General features: G+C 40.6%; 1 protein-coding gene across 1 annotated transcript in view; it reads left to right on the plus strand.

Annotated features, from left to right (window-relative positions):
- PolA1 (DNA polymerase alpha catalytic subunit) overlaps positions 1-12,923 on the plus strand; it is a 436,605-nt gene that overhangs the window by 339,178 nt on the left and 84,504 nt on the right. Inside the window, exons 22-23 of the mRNA XM_071683772.1 lie at positions 4,080-4,182; positions 4,441-4,602. Coding sequence (XP_071539873.1) covers positions 4,080-4,182; positions 4,441-4,602 — 265 coding nt within the window. The remainder of the gene's footprint in view (positions 1-4,079; positions 4,183-4,440; positions 4,603-12,923) is intronic.

Consider the following 12,923-nt stretch of genomic DNA (forward strand, 5'->3'; position numbering starts at 1 on the left):
GCTATAATTGTGTTGGAAGTCTTGTGTTTTTACCTCAAAATGTGACTATGAAACAATCAATAACTGGAGCTGTTGTGTTTTCCTGACTGTTTTGAGAAGACTGGTTATGATGTTTTTATGCAAAATGGTGCACTGTGCCATACCGCTGCATTAATGCATGACTGGTTTACATTTTGTCGTGTGACATACATTCATGACTGGGCAGGTAACTCATCTGACTTTAACCCTGTGGAGAACTTGTGGTCAATTATAAAGTCACAGTTATGTGGGTGGGATACATCCAGCATTCCTAAGATCCAGGACCCCATCCAGGATATTCAGGACTATCTTGACCCTACATACCTTCAGCATCTTGCAGCATTATTCCCAAGCACCTTCAAGATTATATTGAGGCCAAGGGATGTCATACAAAGTCCTAAGGGGGGGTGAGTAACTGTTTTATCTTGTTTATTGATATTTTTATATGATGTATCACACTGTAAGTAGGGCACACCAGCTTTTTCCACCAGTGCTTTATATGAGTAACATATATATACACAGATACATACATATTCATACTTACTCTCCATCCATTCCTGGCACCATCCTGCCCCACAGGAAACAGCATCGCCACCCCCTGCATCGGCAAAGTAGCACCAGGAAACAGAAGAAAAAAAAGGCCACATCCACTCACTCTTTCTCTAGCTGTCATGTGTAATGCACCGAAATCACTGCTCCCTATCCACATCCAGGCCCCACAGACCTTTTCATGGATTACCGCGAACATTTCACATGCCCTGGTTCAGGCCATTGACAACACATTGATCCCAATACACCAAATTGTTCCAGTTCACTCTATTCAGGCCCTGATCACTCAAAATATTTTTCACTCCACCCTTCCACCTCCAAATTTGTCTCTTGTTTCTCCTTGTTCCCTCCACCTCTGACACATGTATCCTCATTGTCAGGTTTTCCTCACTCATTCTCTCCATATGTCCAAACCATCTCAACACACCCTCTTCTGTTCTTTCAACCACACTCTTCTGTTACCACACATCTCTCTTACTCTTTCATTACTTATTTGATCAAACCACATGTTGTCCTTAAACATTGCATTTCCAGCACTTGCACCCTCCTCCGCAGGACCCTATCCATAGATAATGCCTCACAACCATATAACATTGTTGGAACCACTAATCCTTCAAACGTACCCATTTTTGCTCTCCAAGTTAGCTTTTTAGCTTTCCACACATTCTTCATCACTTCCAGAACCTTCACCCCATCCCCCACCCTATAACTCAGTTCTGCATCCATGGTTCCTTTCTCTGCCAAGTCCACTTCGAGATATTTGAAACACTTCACTTCCTCCAATATTTCTCCATTCAAACTTACATCCCAACTAACTTGTCCCTCAACTCTGCTGAACCTAATAACCTTGTTCTTATTCACATTTACTCTCAACTTTCTCCTTCCACACACTTCCAAACTCAGTAACCAACTTCTGCAGTTTCCAGCTCGAACCAGCGACCAGTTCTGTATCATCGGCGAACAGCAATTGACTCACTTCCCAGACCCTCTCATCCCCTGTAGACTGCATACTCACCCCTCTCTCCAAAACTCTTGCATTTACCTCCCAAACCATCCCATCCATAAACAAATTAAACAACCATGGGGACATCACACACCCCATGCCGCAGGCTGACTTTACCATGGGGTGACTGACTGCACCTTTCAGAACTGGAAACATTTTAAAATGTAAACTGCTATACTGTTTGTATTTCTTTTACAGCATTTGTCTTAATGTTGTCCTCTATGTAATTGATTTTTAGTTTATGAATTAATGAAGATCCTACTAAATTATATCATTGCCATGTATTATTTTTGAATTTGAATAGAACAGTGCAGTACTTCTATTCAGAAGCTGTTTGAGATGGATGGTGTGGTGTGTTTTGTGCAACTTATTGTGTATCTGAATTGGCATAAAGTGGTGCTATAGCCAGTTATTTCCATCTCTTTAGTGAGTTAGGAGAGCTTGGATGATAGGGAGGATGTAATACTGAAGATAGTCATGCATTCCAATTTAAGATGATATTCATTTTATGACAGTTGTATTCAGTTTTATTCATTATTTGCCATGGACTATTGTTGTAGTAATAAATAATATTTAGTTAAGATGTTACTTTTCTTTTTTCTTCTCAAAATGAAATATGTTGATAAAACTAGAAAGCAAAATAAATCCAGTTAAACACAGAAGATGTAAGGAATAGCTTTCCTGGCTGGCTTTTAGGTTGATGTACCCTTGTGACACTTCTCAGATGCTGCCTTCCACACATCAAATGATAATTTCTCAGATGTATTATATTCAGTTCTGTGATCAGGGTAGTTTTTTATGAATCATAATACAAAGTCTTTGTGGAATGTGTTAGGGAAAGTAACAATAAATTTCTTGTAAAGTCGTACAAAACAACTAAAAAATACACAGTTGGGCATGAGTCATAGTTATACTTATGATTGTTTTCTGCATTCTATTAATGTGATCTTTGATATTTTAAGAAGAAAAACACTTTCCATTAATCTTTAAATTTCATGCTTATATGGATATGGAAAACTTTTTGGTGGATGTTAAAGGGTTAGATGGAAGAGTACCCTCCATCTTCACATATGTTGGCATCCTGAGGTGCATTACCATTTTCAAATAGATGACAGAGAATAGGCTTTCTTGAAAGATTTTTATTTTCTTTCTTTCTTTCTTTTTATCATGCTGATGCTTCTCTCATAAGATTATGGCAAGCAAATACTGAAATGCTAGACACAGGCTAAAATTCATGCAGTATCTTGGACAGGCTCATTTGTATACTTAAGCTGGATACTTAGGCATAGCATTGAGTGGGCAGATGTGTTAAAGTATATGTGAAGCAAATATTGCATCCTTACTCTTTGAATCTTAAGAGAGAACTGACATGATGGGCAGTGTGGCAGCAGCACCTCACAGTGCACGACCAACTGGGCTCATGTTATACCACAATAGCTCATGTTAAAGTAAAAAATAAACTGAGTAAATTTGGTGCCCATGCTATAATGAATTTGTGATGTTGAATTGTGCTTTATCACTCAGGATCAAAAGATTGAAAATCTATCAGAGAATCCTTGGGAGGTTATGCCATTCCTCTTGGACTTATGTGAGGAGTAATCTGAACCTACTGATTTTCATATTTTGCAATATGTTTTAAAATGTTGTGAAAACCTCAGCCCATAGGAACCTTATAATCTCATCATTTTATCCTGAGGGAATTTTTCTACATCTTGGTAGACAGCCAACGACCAGGAAGGTATATGACCAGTACTACCTGCCTGGTTATCAGGAGGGTTAGTGACATCTGCTTAGTGAGCCAGCACTTTAGTGGCTTTCATGTTGCACTCCTCTGACTTAGGTAGATGTCTTTTCCTTCTGCCTCACTGATATGTGTACTACTGGTATTCTGTCCACAAACTTGACAACCCTTGACTCACACAGCTCATTCTTCGTAACTTTAGATTTTCCTGCGGTGAGCCTTGCTTTTTGGCAAAATGGTAGGAGCAGTAGATAGAAGTAGTAGGTATGAACATTTAGGCAGGAGCATTAGGTATAAACATTAGATAGCAGTAGTAGGTATGTGCATAAGATAGTAATAGTCATTAGGAACATTAGGTAGGAGCCTGCTAGACTTGCCCTCTGTCATTGGCCTGTTAAGAGTGAGGCATTAAAGGCTAAGAAGTGGCACTGGAGTTCTTTAGTTATGGAGACTCTGTTGCCGTGGCTACCCCTTTGAGGGAGTTCTAGTTGGAACAGGCATCAGAGATATAGATAGATAGATAGATAGAAAAATTTATATATGAAATGTTGATATGAATGTGACTGATTCATGATAGGGTGAGAGAATGAAGTAGCATTATTACTAAAGAGTTGCATGTGTGGCTATCTTTGAGAATGTAGGTATAGTGGCTATTTTGTTGGTAGAAGAGTTTGCATGGTCTATGTTGTTGGAACTCAGAAAATAGCTTACTCATTGTGGAAAGTGATATGTACGAATAGAAATCTAAATTATATGCGTCTTCCACAGACATATCGTCACTCAGATTCTGTCTGACCAAGAACCAGATGACCGTATTGAAAACATTCATTCACACTTAGAGAATCTTAAAAATGATCTGGAAGCTGGCAAGGTAGTATTTTTTGAACTTTTGGTTTGTTTCACGAAATGCATTGGTGAAAGCGTGCTTTGAATTGATTTTATAACAATGAATCTCTCAAATTTAGTTTTGTAATTTTTTGAAATGTGTACAGTACATCAGTCAGTGTAAAGAACTAGTTTAAGGTTTCTTGATTATATGATTAAATTGCCGTTTGCATATCCCAAATGCATTATAATACCATTTAACTTTTTTGTTTTAAATGAAAGATAAGATTGTAAAACTTTACAGATTGGTCTTGATGCTTTGGCCATTACTAAGACTCTCACAAAGAACCCTGAAGATTACCCAGACAAGAAGAGCTTGCCTCATGTCCAAGTTGCTATTAGGGTGAACTCGCGTGGAGGAAAAAGAATTCGTCAGGGAGATACTGTTGCATATGTTGTATGTGAGGTCAGTATTTTTGCAGGAGTTATGGAAGACTCACTTTGCCTTAGGATGGTAAGGGCAGATGTTGGATTTGGAGGATAATGAATGAATTAAAAGATATGTATACGTACAGAAAACTCTGTTTAATTTTGGTTTCATAATTTGTGGAGTCCAGAAATTTTTTTAAAAAGTATCATGTATGTTCTATTAAGTGTAAATTGATAATCTGTTGGAAAGACTGACTCAACCCTAATTTAACAATGGATTTTGAAAGTCTTGGTGTTTTGGTAGCCTAGTGATTTTTTTTTTTTTTTTTTTTTTCCCCAAAAGAGGGAACAGAGAAGGGGGCCAGGTGAGGATATTCTCTCAAAGGCCCGGTCCTCTGTTCTCAACGCTACCTCGCTGATGCGGGAAATGGCGAATAGTATAAAAGAAAGAAGAAGTGATGATTACGTTGGCATTCAGATTTGAATTTAGCTTATACCTATGTTGGAAGCTGCACCTCAGGGTCATTTAGTTCATTGTCTCCCAAGCCCATGATCGTGACCCAAATAAGAGTCGTAAGGATGCTCCTTAGGGTTGCAGGATGGTTTGAAGAAAAAATGATGAAAAGAAAATTAGAAAATTTAAATGTACAAAATAGTGCAAATATATTTACACCTCAATTTTGGAATATAAAGCATCATTGAGACTCTGGAACAGGAAAATAGTTATGAATAATAAATCATCAATGAATGTGTGAAAACTTGTGATGTGTTTGAGTCAGTTCATGTCCAGTACTTGTACGCTGAAGCATCTGGAGCCTGACGCGATTGCAGTGTCGTTCCTTACTCACTTCTGGCATTGCCGTGTCGGATTTCTGATGTGCTATGATACACAGTTATCGTAATGTAAGTTTTGTTTGCCTCTTCTTTTGTATTTACCGTAATAGCCAGGCTACTTCATAAGTAGAATAATCTTTTGATAGTCTTATAGAGGAAACAGCTTAAGCATGGGAATTTTTACTCAAAGGAAACTTGCTAAAGGTAAACTTTATTGTTATGAATGGTGTGATATGGTTGGTACTTTCTGCATGAATGTGAATTAAAGTTATTATGATCGAGTATGTGGGTGAGAGTTTGTCAATAAGAGAGACAAGTATGTGATAGAGCAAAGTATGGTACAGAGGTTGAGTATTTATATTTGGTATTCATCTTTGAATGCATTGGAATACAGTTTTTTATATACTTGATTGCTGTTTCCCACATTGGTGAGATTGCACCAGGAAACAGATGAAGAATGGCCCATCCACTCAAACACACATATATATACATAAATGCCCTTACACACACATGTACATATACATATCAACATAATTATTTTGCTTTGTCACTGTCTCCCGCATTAGCGAGGTAGCGCAAGGAAACAGACGAAAGAATGGCCCAACCCACCCACATACACATGTATATACATACATGTCCACACACGCAAATATACATACCTATACATCAACATATACATATATATACTTTTTTTTTTTTTTGTCACTGTCTCCTTCGTTTGCGAGGTAGCGCAAGGAAACAGACGAAAGAAATGGCCCAACCCACCCCCATACACATGCATATACATACGTCCACACACGCAAATATACATACCTACACAGCTTTCCATGGTTTACCCCAGACGCTTCACATGCCCTGGTTCAATCCACTGACAGCACGTCAGCCCCAGTATACCACATCGATCCAATTCACTCTATTCCTTGCCCTCCTTTCACCATCCTGCATGTTCAGGCCCTGATCACACAAAATCTTTTTCACTCCATCTTTCCACCTCCAATTTGGTCTCCCACTTCTCCTCGTTCCCTCCACCTCCGACACATATATCCTCTTGGTCAATCTTTCCTCACTCATTCTCTCCTTGTGCCCAAACCATTTCAAAACACCCTCTTCTGCTCTCTCAACCACGCTCTTTTTATTTCCACACATCTCTCTTACCCTTACGTTACTTACTCGATCAAACCACCTCACACCACACATTGTCCTCAAACATCTCATTTCCAGCACATCCACCCTCCTGCACACAACTCTATCCATAGCCCACGCCTCGCAACCATACAACATTGTTTGAACCACTATTCCTTCAAACATACCCATTTTTGCTTTCCGAGATAATGTTCTCGACTTCCAAACATTCTTCAAGGCTCCCAGAATTTTCGCCCCCTCCCCCACCCTATGATTCACTTCTACTTCCATGGTTCCATCCGCTGCCAGATCCACTCCAAGATATCTAAAACACTTTACTTCCTCCAGTTTTTCTCCATTCAAACTTACCTCCCAATTAACTTCACCCTCAACCCTACTGTACCTAATAACCTTACTCTTATTCACATTTACTCTTAACTTTCTTCTTTCACACACTTTACCAAACTCAGTCACCAGCTTCTGCAGTTTCTCACATGAATCAGCCACCAGCGCTGTATCATCAGCGAACAACAACTGACTCACTTCCCAAGTTCTCTCATCCACAACAGACTGCATACTTGCCCCTCTTTCCAAAACTCTTGCATTCACCTCCCTAACAACCCCATCCATAAACAAATTAAACAACCATGGAAACATTACACACCCCTGCCGCAAACCTACATTCACTGAGAACCAATCACTTTCCTCTCTTCCTACACGTACACATGCCTTACATCCTCGATAAAAACTTTTCACTGCTTCTAACAACTTCTAACAACAGACATATACATATATACACATGTACATAATATATACTGTCTGCCTTTATTCATTCCCATCGCCACCCCGCCATACATGAAATAACAACCCCCTCCCCCCTCATGTGCGTGAGGTAGCACTAGGAAAAGACAACAAAGGCCACATTTGTTCACACTCAGTCTCTAGCTGTCATGTAATAATGCACCAAAACCATATGTATATCAACATATACATACACATACACAGACATATACATATATAAACATGTATATATTCATACTGGTGTTACCCCCATCCCATAGGAAACAGCATCACTACTCATTGCTTCAGCAAAGTAGCACCAGGAAAACAGACAAAGAAAGGCCACATTCATTCACACTCAGTCTCTAGCTGTCATGTGTAATACACTGAAACCACAGTTCCTTATCCACATCCAGGCACCACAGATCTATCCATGGTTTACCCTGGATGTTTCACATGCCTTGGGTCATTCCATTGACATCATGTCAACCCCAGTACACCACATCATTCCAATTCACTCTATTCCTTGTACACTTCTCACCTTCAAAATCATTTTCACTCCATCTTTCCACCTCCAGTTTGGTCTCCCGCTTCTCCTTCCCTCCACCTCTGACACATATATCCTCTTTGTCAGCCTTTCCTCACTCATTCTTTCCATATGTCCAAACCATTTCAACACACCCTCTTCTGCTCTCTCAACCACACACTTCTTTATATCCACACATCTTTCTTACCCTTTCATTACTTACTTGATCAAACCACCTCACACCACATATTGTCCTAAAAATCTCATTTCCATCACATCCACCCTCCTCCGTACAATCCTATCTATAGCCCATGCCTCGCAACCATATGATACTGTTGGAACTATCATTCCTTCAAACATACCCAATTTTGCTTTCCGAGATAATGTTCTTTCCTTTCACATATTCTTCATCTTTCCCAAAACCTTTGCCCCCTCTCAACCCTGTGACTCACTTCCATTTCCATGTTCCATTCGCTGCTAAGTCCACTCCCAGATATCTAAAACACTGCACTTCCAATTTTTCTCCGTTCAACCGTACATTCCAATTGACTTGTCCCTCAGCCCTACTGAACTTCCTTCCACCTCCAATTTGGTCTCCCGCTTCACCTTGTTCCCTTCACCTCTGACACATATATCCCTTTTGTCAATCTTTCCTCACTCATTCTCTCCGTGTGTCCAAACTATTTCAACACATCCCCTTCTGCTCTCTTAACCACACACCTTTTATTACCACACATCTCTCTTACCCTCTCATTACTTAATCAAACCACCTCACACCACATATTGTCCTCAAACATTTCATTCCAACACATCCACCCTCCTCCGCATATATTTATACAAGAGGGTGAAAGGCGTGCAAGGAATAGAGTGAATTGGAACAATGTGGTAAACCGGGGTCAATGTGCTGTCAGTGGATTGAAACAGGGCATGTTAAGCATCTGGGGTAAACCATGGAAAGTTTTGTGGGGCCTGGATGTGGAAAGGGAGCTGTGGTTTCATTGCATTACACATAACAGCTAGAGACTGAGTGCGAACGAATGTTGCCTTTGTTGTCTTTTCCTAGTGCTACCTTGCATGCGCACGGGGGGAGGGGAGTGCCATTTCACGTGTGGCTGGGTGGTGATGGGAATGGATGAAGGCTTCAAGTTTGAATATGTACATGTCTGTGTATGTATATGTATGTATACGTTGAAATTTATATGTATGTATGTGTGCATGTGTGGGCATTTATGTATATACATGTGTATTTGGGTTGGTTGGGCCATTCTCTCGTCTGTTTCCTTGTGCTACCTCACAAATGTGGGAGACAGCGAATGAGTATGATAAAAAAAATGAGAGGAGAGGGGGGGGGTGCCATTTCATGGGTGATGAGGTGGCGGCGGGAATGGATGGAGGCAGTATGTATGAATATGTACATGTGTATATATGTATATGTTTGTGTATGTATATGTACATATATGTTGAAATGTATAGGTATATATATGTGCGTCTGTGGGCGTTTATGTGTACACGTGTATGTGGGTGGGTTGGGCCATTCTTTCGTCTGTTTCCTTGCGCTACCTTGCTAATGCGGGAGACAGTGACAAACTATAATGATAATATATATATTTATTTATTTATTTATTTTGCATAGTCGCTGTCTCCCGCGTTAGCGAGGTAGCGCAAGGAAACAGACGAAAGAATGGCCCAAACCACCCACATACACATGTATATACATATACGTCCACACATGCAAATATACATACCTATACATCTCAACGTATACATGTATATACACACACAGACATATACATATATACTATTATTTTTATTTATTTTGCTTTGTCGCTGTCTCCCGCGTTAACAAGGTAGCGCAAGGAAACAGACGAAAGAATGGTCCAACCCACCCACATACACATCTATATACATACACGTCGACACACACAAATATACATACCTATACATCTCAATGTACACATATATATACACACACAGACATATACATATATACACATGTACATAATTGATACTGTCTGCCTTTATTTATTCCCATCGCCACCCTGCCACACATGGAATACCAACCCCCTCCCCCCTCATGTGTGCGAGGTAGCGCTAGGAAAAGACAACAAAGGCCCATTCGTTCACACTCATTCTCTAGCTGTCATGTAATAATGCACCGAAACCACAGCTCACTTTCCACATCCAGGCCCCACACAACTTTCCATGGTTTACCCCAGATGCTTCACATGCCCTGGTTCAATCCATTGACAGCACCTCGACCCCGGTATACCACATCGTTCCAATTCACTCTATTCCTTGCCCGCCTTTCACCCTCCTGCATGTTCAGGCCCCTATCACTCAAAATCTTTTTCACTCCATCTTTCCACCTCCAATTTGGTCTCCTACTTCTCCTCGTTCCCTCCACCTCTGACACATATATCCTCTTGGTCAATCTTTCCTCACTCATTCTCTCCATGTGACTAAATCATTTCAAAACACCCTCTTCTGCTCTCTCAACCACAATCTTTTTATTTCCACACATCTCTCTTACCCCTACATTACTTACTCAATCAAACCACCTCACACCACATATTGTCCTCAAACATCTCATTTCCAGCACATCCACCCTCCTGCGCACAACTCTATCCATAGCCCTCGCCTCGCAACCATATAACATTGTTGGAACCACTATTCCTTCAAACATACCCATTTTTGCTTTCTGAGATAATGTTCTCGACTTCCAAACATTCTTCAAGGCTCCCAGAATTTTCGCCCCCTCCCCCACCCTATGATTCACTTCTGCTTCCATGGTTCCATCCACTGCCAGATCCACTCCAAGATATCTAAAACACTTTACTTCCTCCAGTTTTTCTCCATTCAAACTTACCTCCCAATTAACTTCACCCTCAACCCTACTGTACCTAATAACCTTACTCTTATTCACATTTACTCTTAACACTCTTCTTTCACACACTTTACCAAACTCAGTCACCAGCTTCTGCAGTTTCTCACATGAATCAGCCACCAGCGCTGTATCATCAGCGAACAACAACTGACTCACTTCCCAAGCTCTCTCATCCACAACAGACTGCATACTTGCCCCTCTTTCCAAAACTCTTGCATTCACCTCCCTAACAACCCCATCCATAAACAAATTAAACAACCATGGAGACATCACACACCCCTGCCGCAAACCTACATTCACTGAGAACCAATCACTTTCCTCTCTTCCTACACGTACACATGCCTTACATCCTCGATAAAAACTTTTCACTGCTTCTAACAGCTTGCCTCCCACACCATATATTCTTAGTACCTTCCACAGAGCATCTCTATTAACTCTATCATATGCCTTCTCCAGATCCATAAATGCTACATACAAATCCATTTGCTTTTCTAAGTATTTCTCACATACATTCTTCAAAGCAAACACCTGATCCACACATCCTTTACCAATTCTGAAACAACACTGCTCTTTCCCAACCTGATGGTCTGTACATGCCTTCATCCTCTCAATCAGTACCCTCTCATATAATTTACCAGGAATACTCAACAAACTTATACCTCTGTAATTTGAGCACTCTTATCCCCTTTGCCTTTGTACAATGGCACTATGCAAGCATCTCACCATGAATCATACATACATTAAATAACCTTACCAACCAGTCAGCAATACAGTCACTCCCTTTTTTTGATAAATTCCACAGCAATACAATCCAACCCCGCTGCCTTGTCGGCTTTCATCTTCCGCAAAGCTTTTACTACCTCTTCTTTGTTTACCAAATCGTTTTCCCTAACCCTCTCACTTTGCACACCACCTTGACCAAAACACCCTATATCTGCCACTCCATCATCAGACATATTCAACAAACCTTCAAAATACTCACTCCATCTCCTTCTCACATCACCGCTACTTGTTATCACCTCCCCATTATCCCCCTTCACTGAAGTTCCCATTTGTTCCCCTGTCTTACGCACTTTATTTCCCTCCTTCCAAAACATCTTTTTATTCTCCCTAAAATTTAATGATACTCTCTCACCCCAACTCTCATTTGCCCTCTTTTTCACCTCTTGCACCTTTCTCTTGACCTCCTGCCTCTTTCTTTTATACATCTCCCAGTCATTTGCATTATTTCCCTGCAAAAATCATCCAAATGCCTCTCTCTTCTCTTTCACTAATAATTACTTCTTCATCCCACCATTCATTACCCTTTCTAATCTGCCCTCCTCCCATGGTTCTCATGCCACAAGCATCTTTTGCGCAAGCCATCACTGCTTCCTTAAATACATCCCACTCCTCCCCCACTCCCCTTACCTCCCTTGTTCTCACCTTTTTCCATTCTGTACTCAGTCTCTCCTGGTACTTCCTTACACAAGTCTCCTTCCCAAGCTCACTTACTCACACCACTCTCTTCACCCCAACATTCTCGCTTCTTTTCTGAAAACCTCTCCGAATCTTCACCTTTGCCTCCACAAGATAATGATCAGACATCCCTCCAGTTGCACCTCTCAGCACATTAACATCCAAAAGTCTCTCTTTCGCATGCCTCTCAATTAACACATAATCCAATAATGCTCTCTGGCCATCTCTCATACTTACATACGTGTATTTATGTATATCTCTCTTTTTAAACCAGGTATTCCCAATCACCAGTCCTTTTCCAGCACATAAATCTACAAGCTCTTCACCATTTCCATTTACAACACTGAACACCCCATGGATACCAATTATTCCCTCAACTGCAACGTTACTCACCTTTGCATTCAAATCACCCATCACTATAACCCAGTCTCGTGCATCCAAACTACTAACTCATTCATTCAGCTGCTCCCAAAACACTTGCCTCTCATGATCTTTCTTCTCATACCCAGGTGCACCAATAATCACCCATCTCTCTCCATCAACTTTCAGTTTTACCCATGTCAATCTAGAGTTTACTTTCTTACACTCTATCACATACTCCCACTCTCCTGTTTCAGTAGTGCTACTCCTTCCCTTGCTCTTGTCCTCTCACTAACCCCTGACATTACTCCCAAGACATTCCCAAACCACTCTTCCCCTTTACCCTTGAGCTTCGTTTCACTCAGAGCCAAAACATCCAGGTTCCTTTCCTCAA

This window comes from Panulirus ornatus, chromosome 37 (genome assembly GCF_036320965.1).
Source record: "Panulirus ornatus isolate Po-2019 chromosome 37, ASM3632096v1, whole genome shotgun sequence".
In the NCBI taxonomy this organism is placed as follows: domain Eukaryota; kingdom Metazoa; phylum Arthropoda; class Malacostraca; order Decapoda; family Palinuridae; genus Panulirus; species Panulirus ornatus.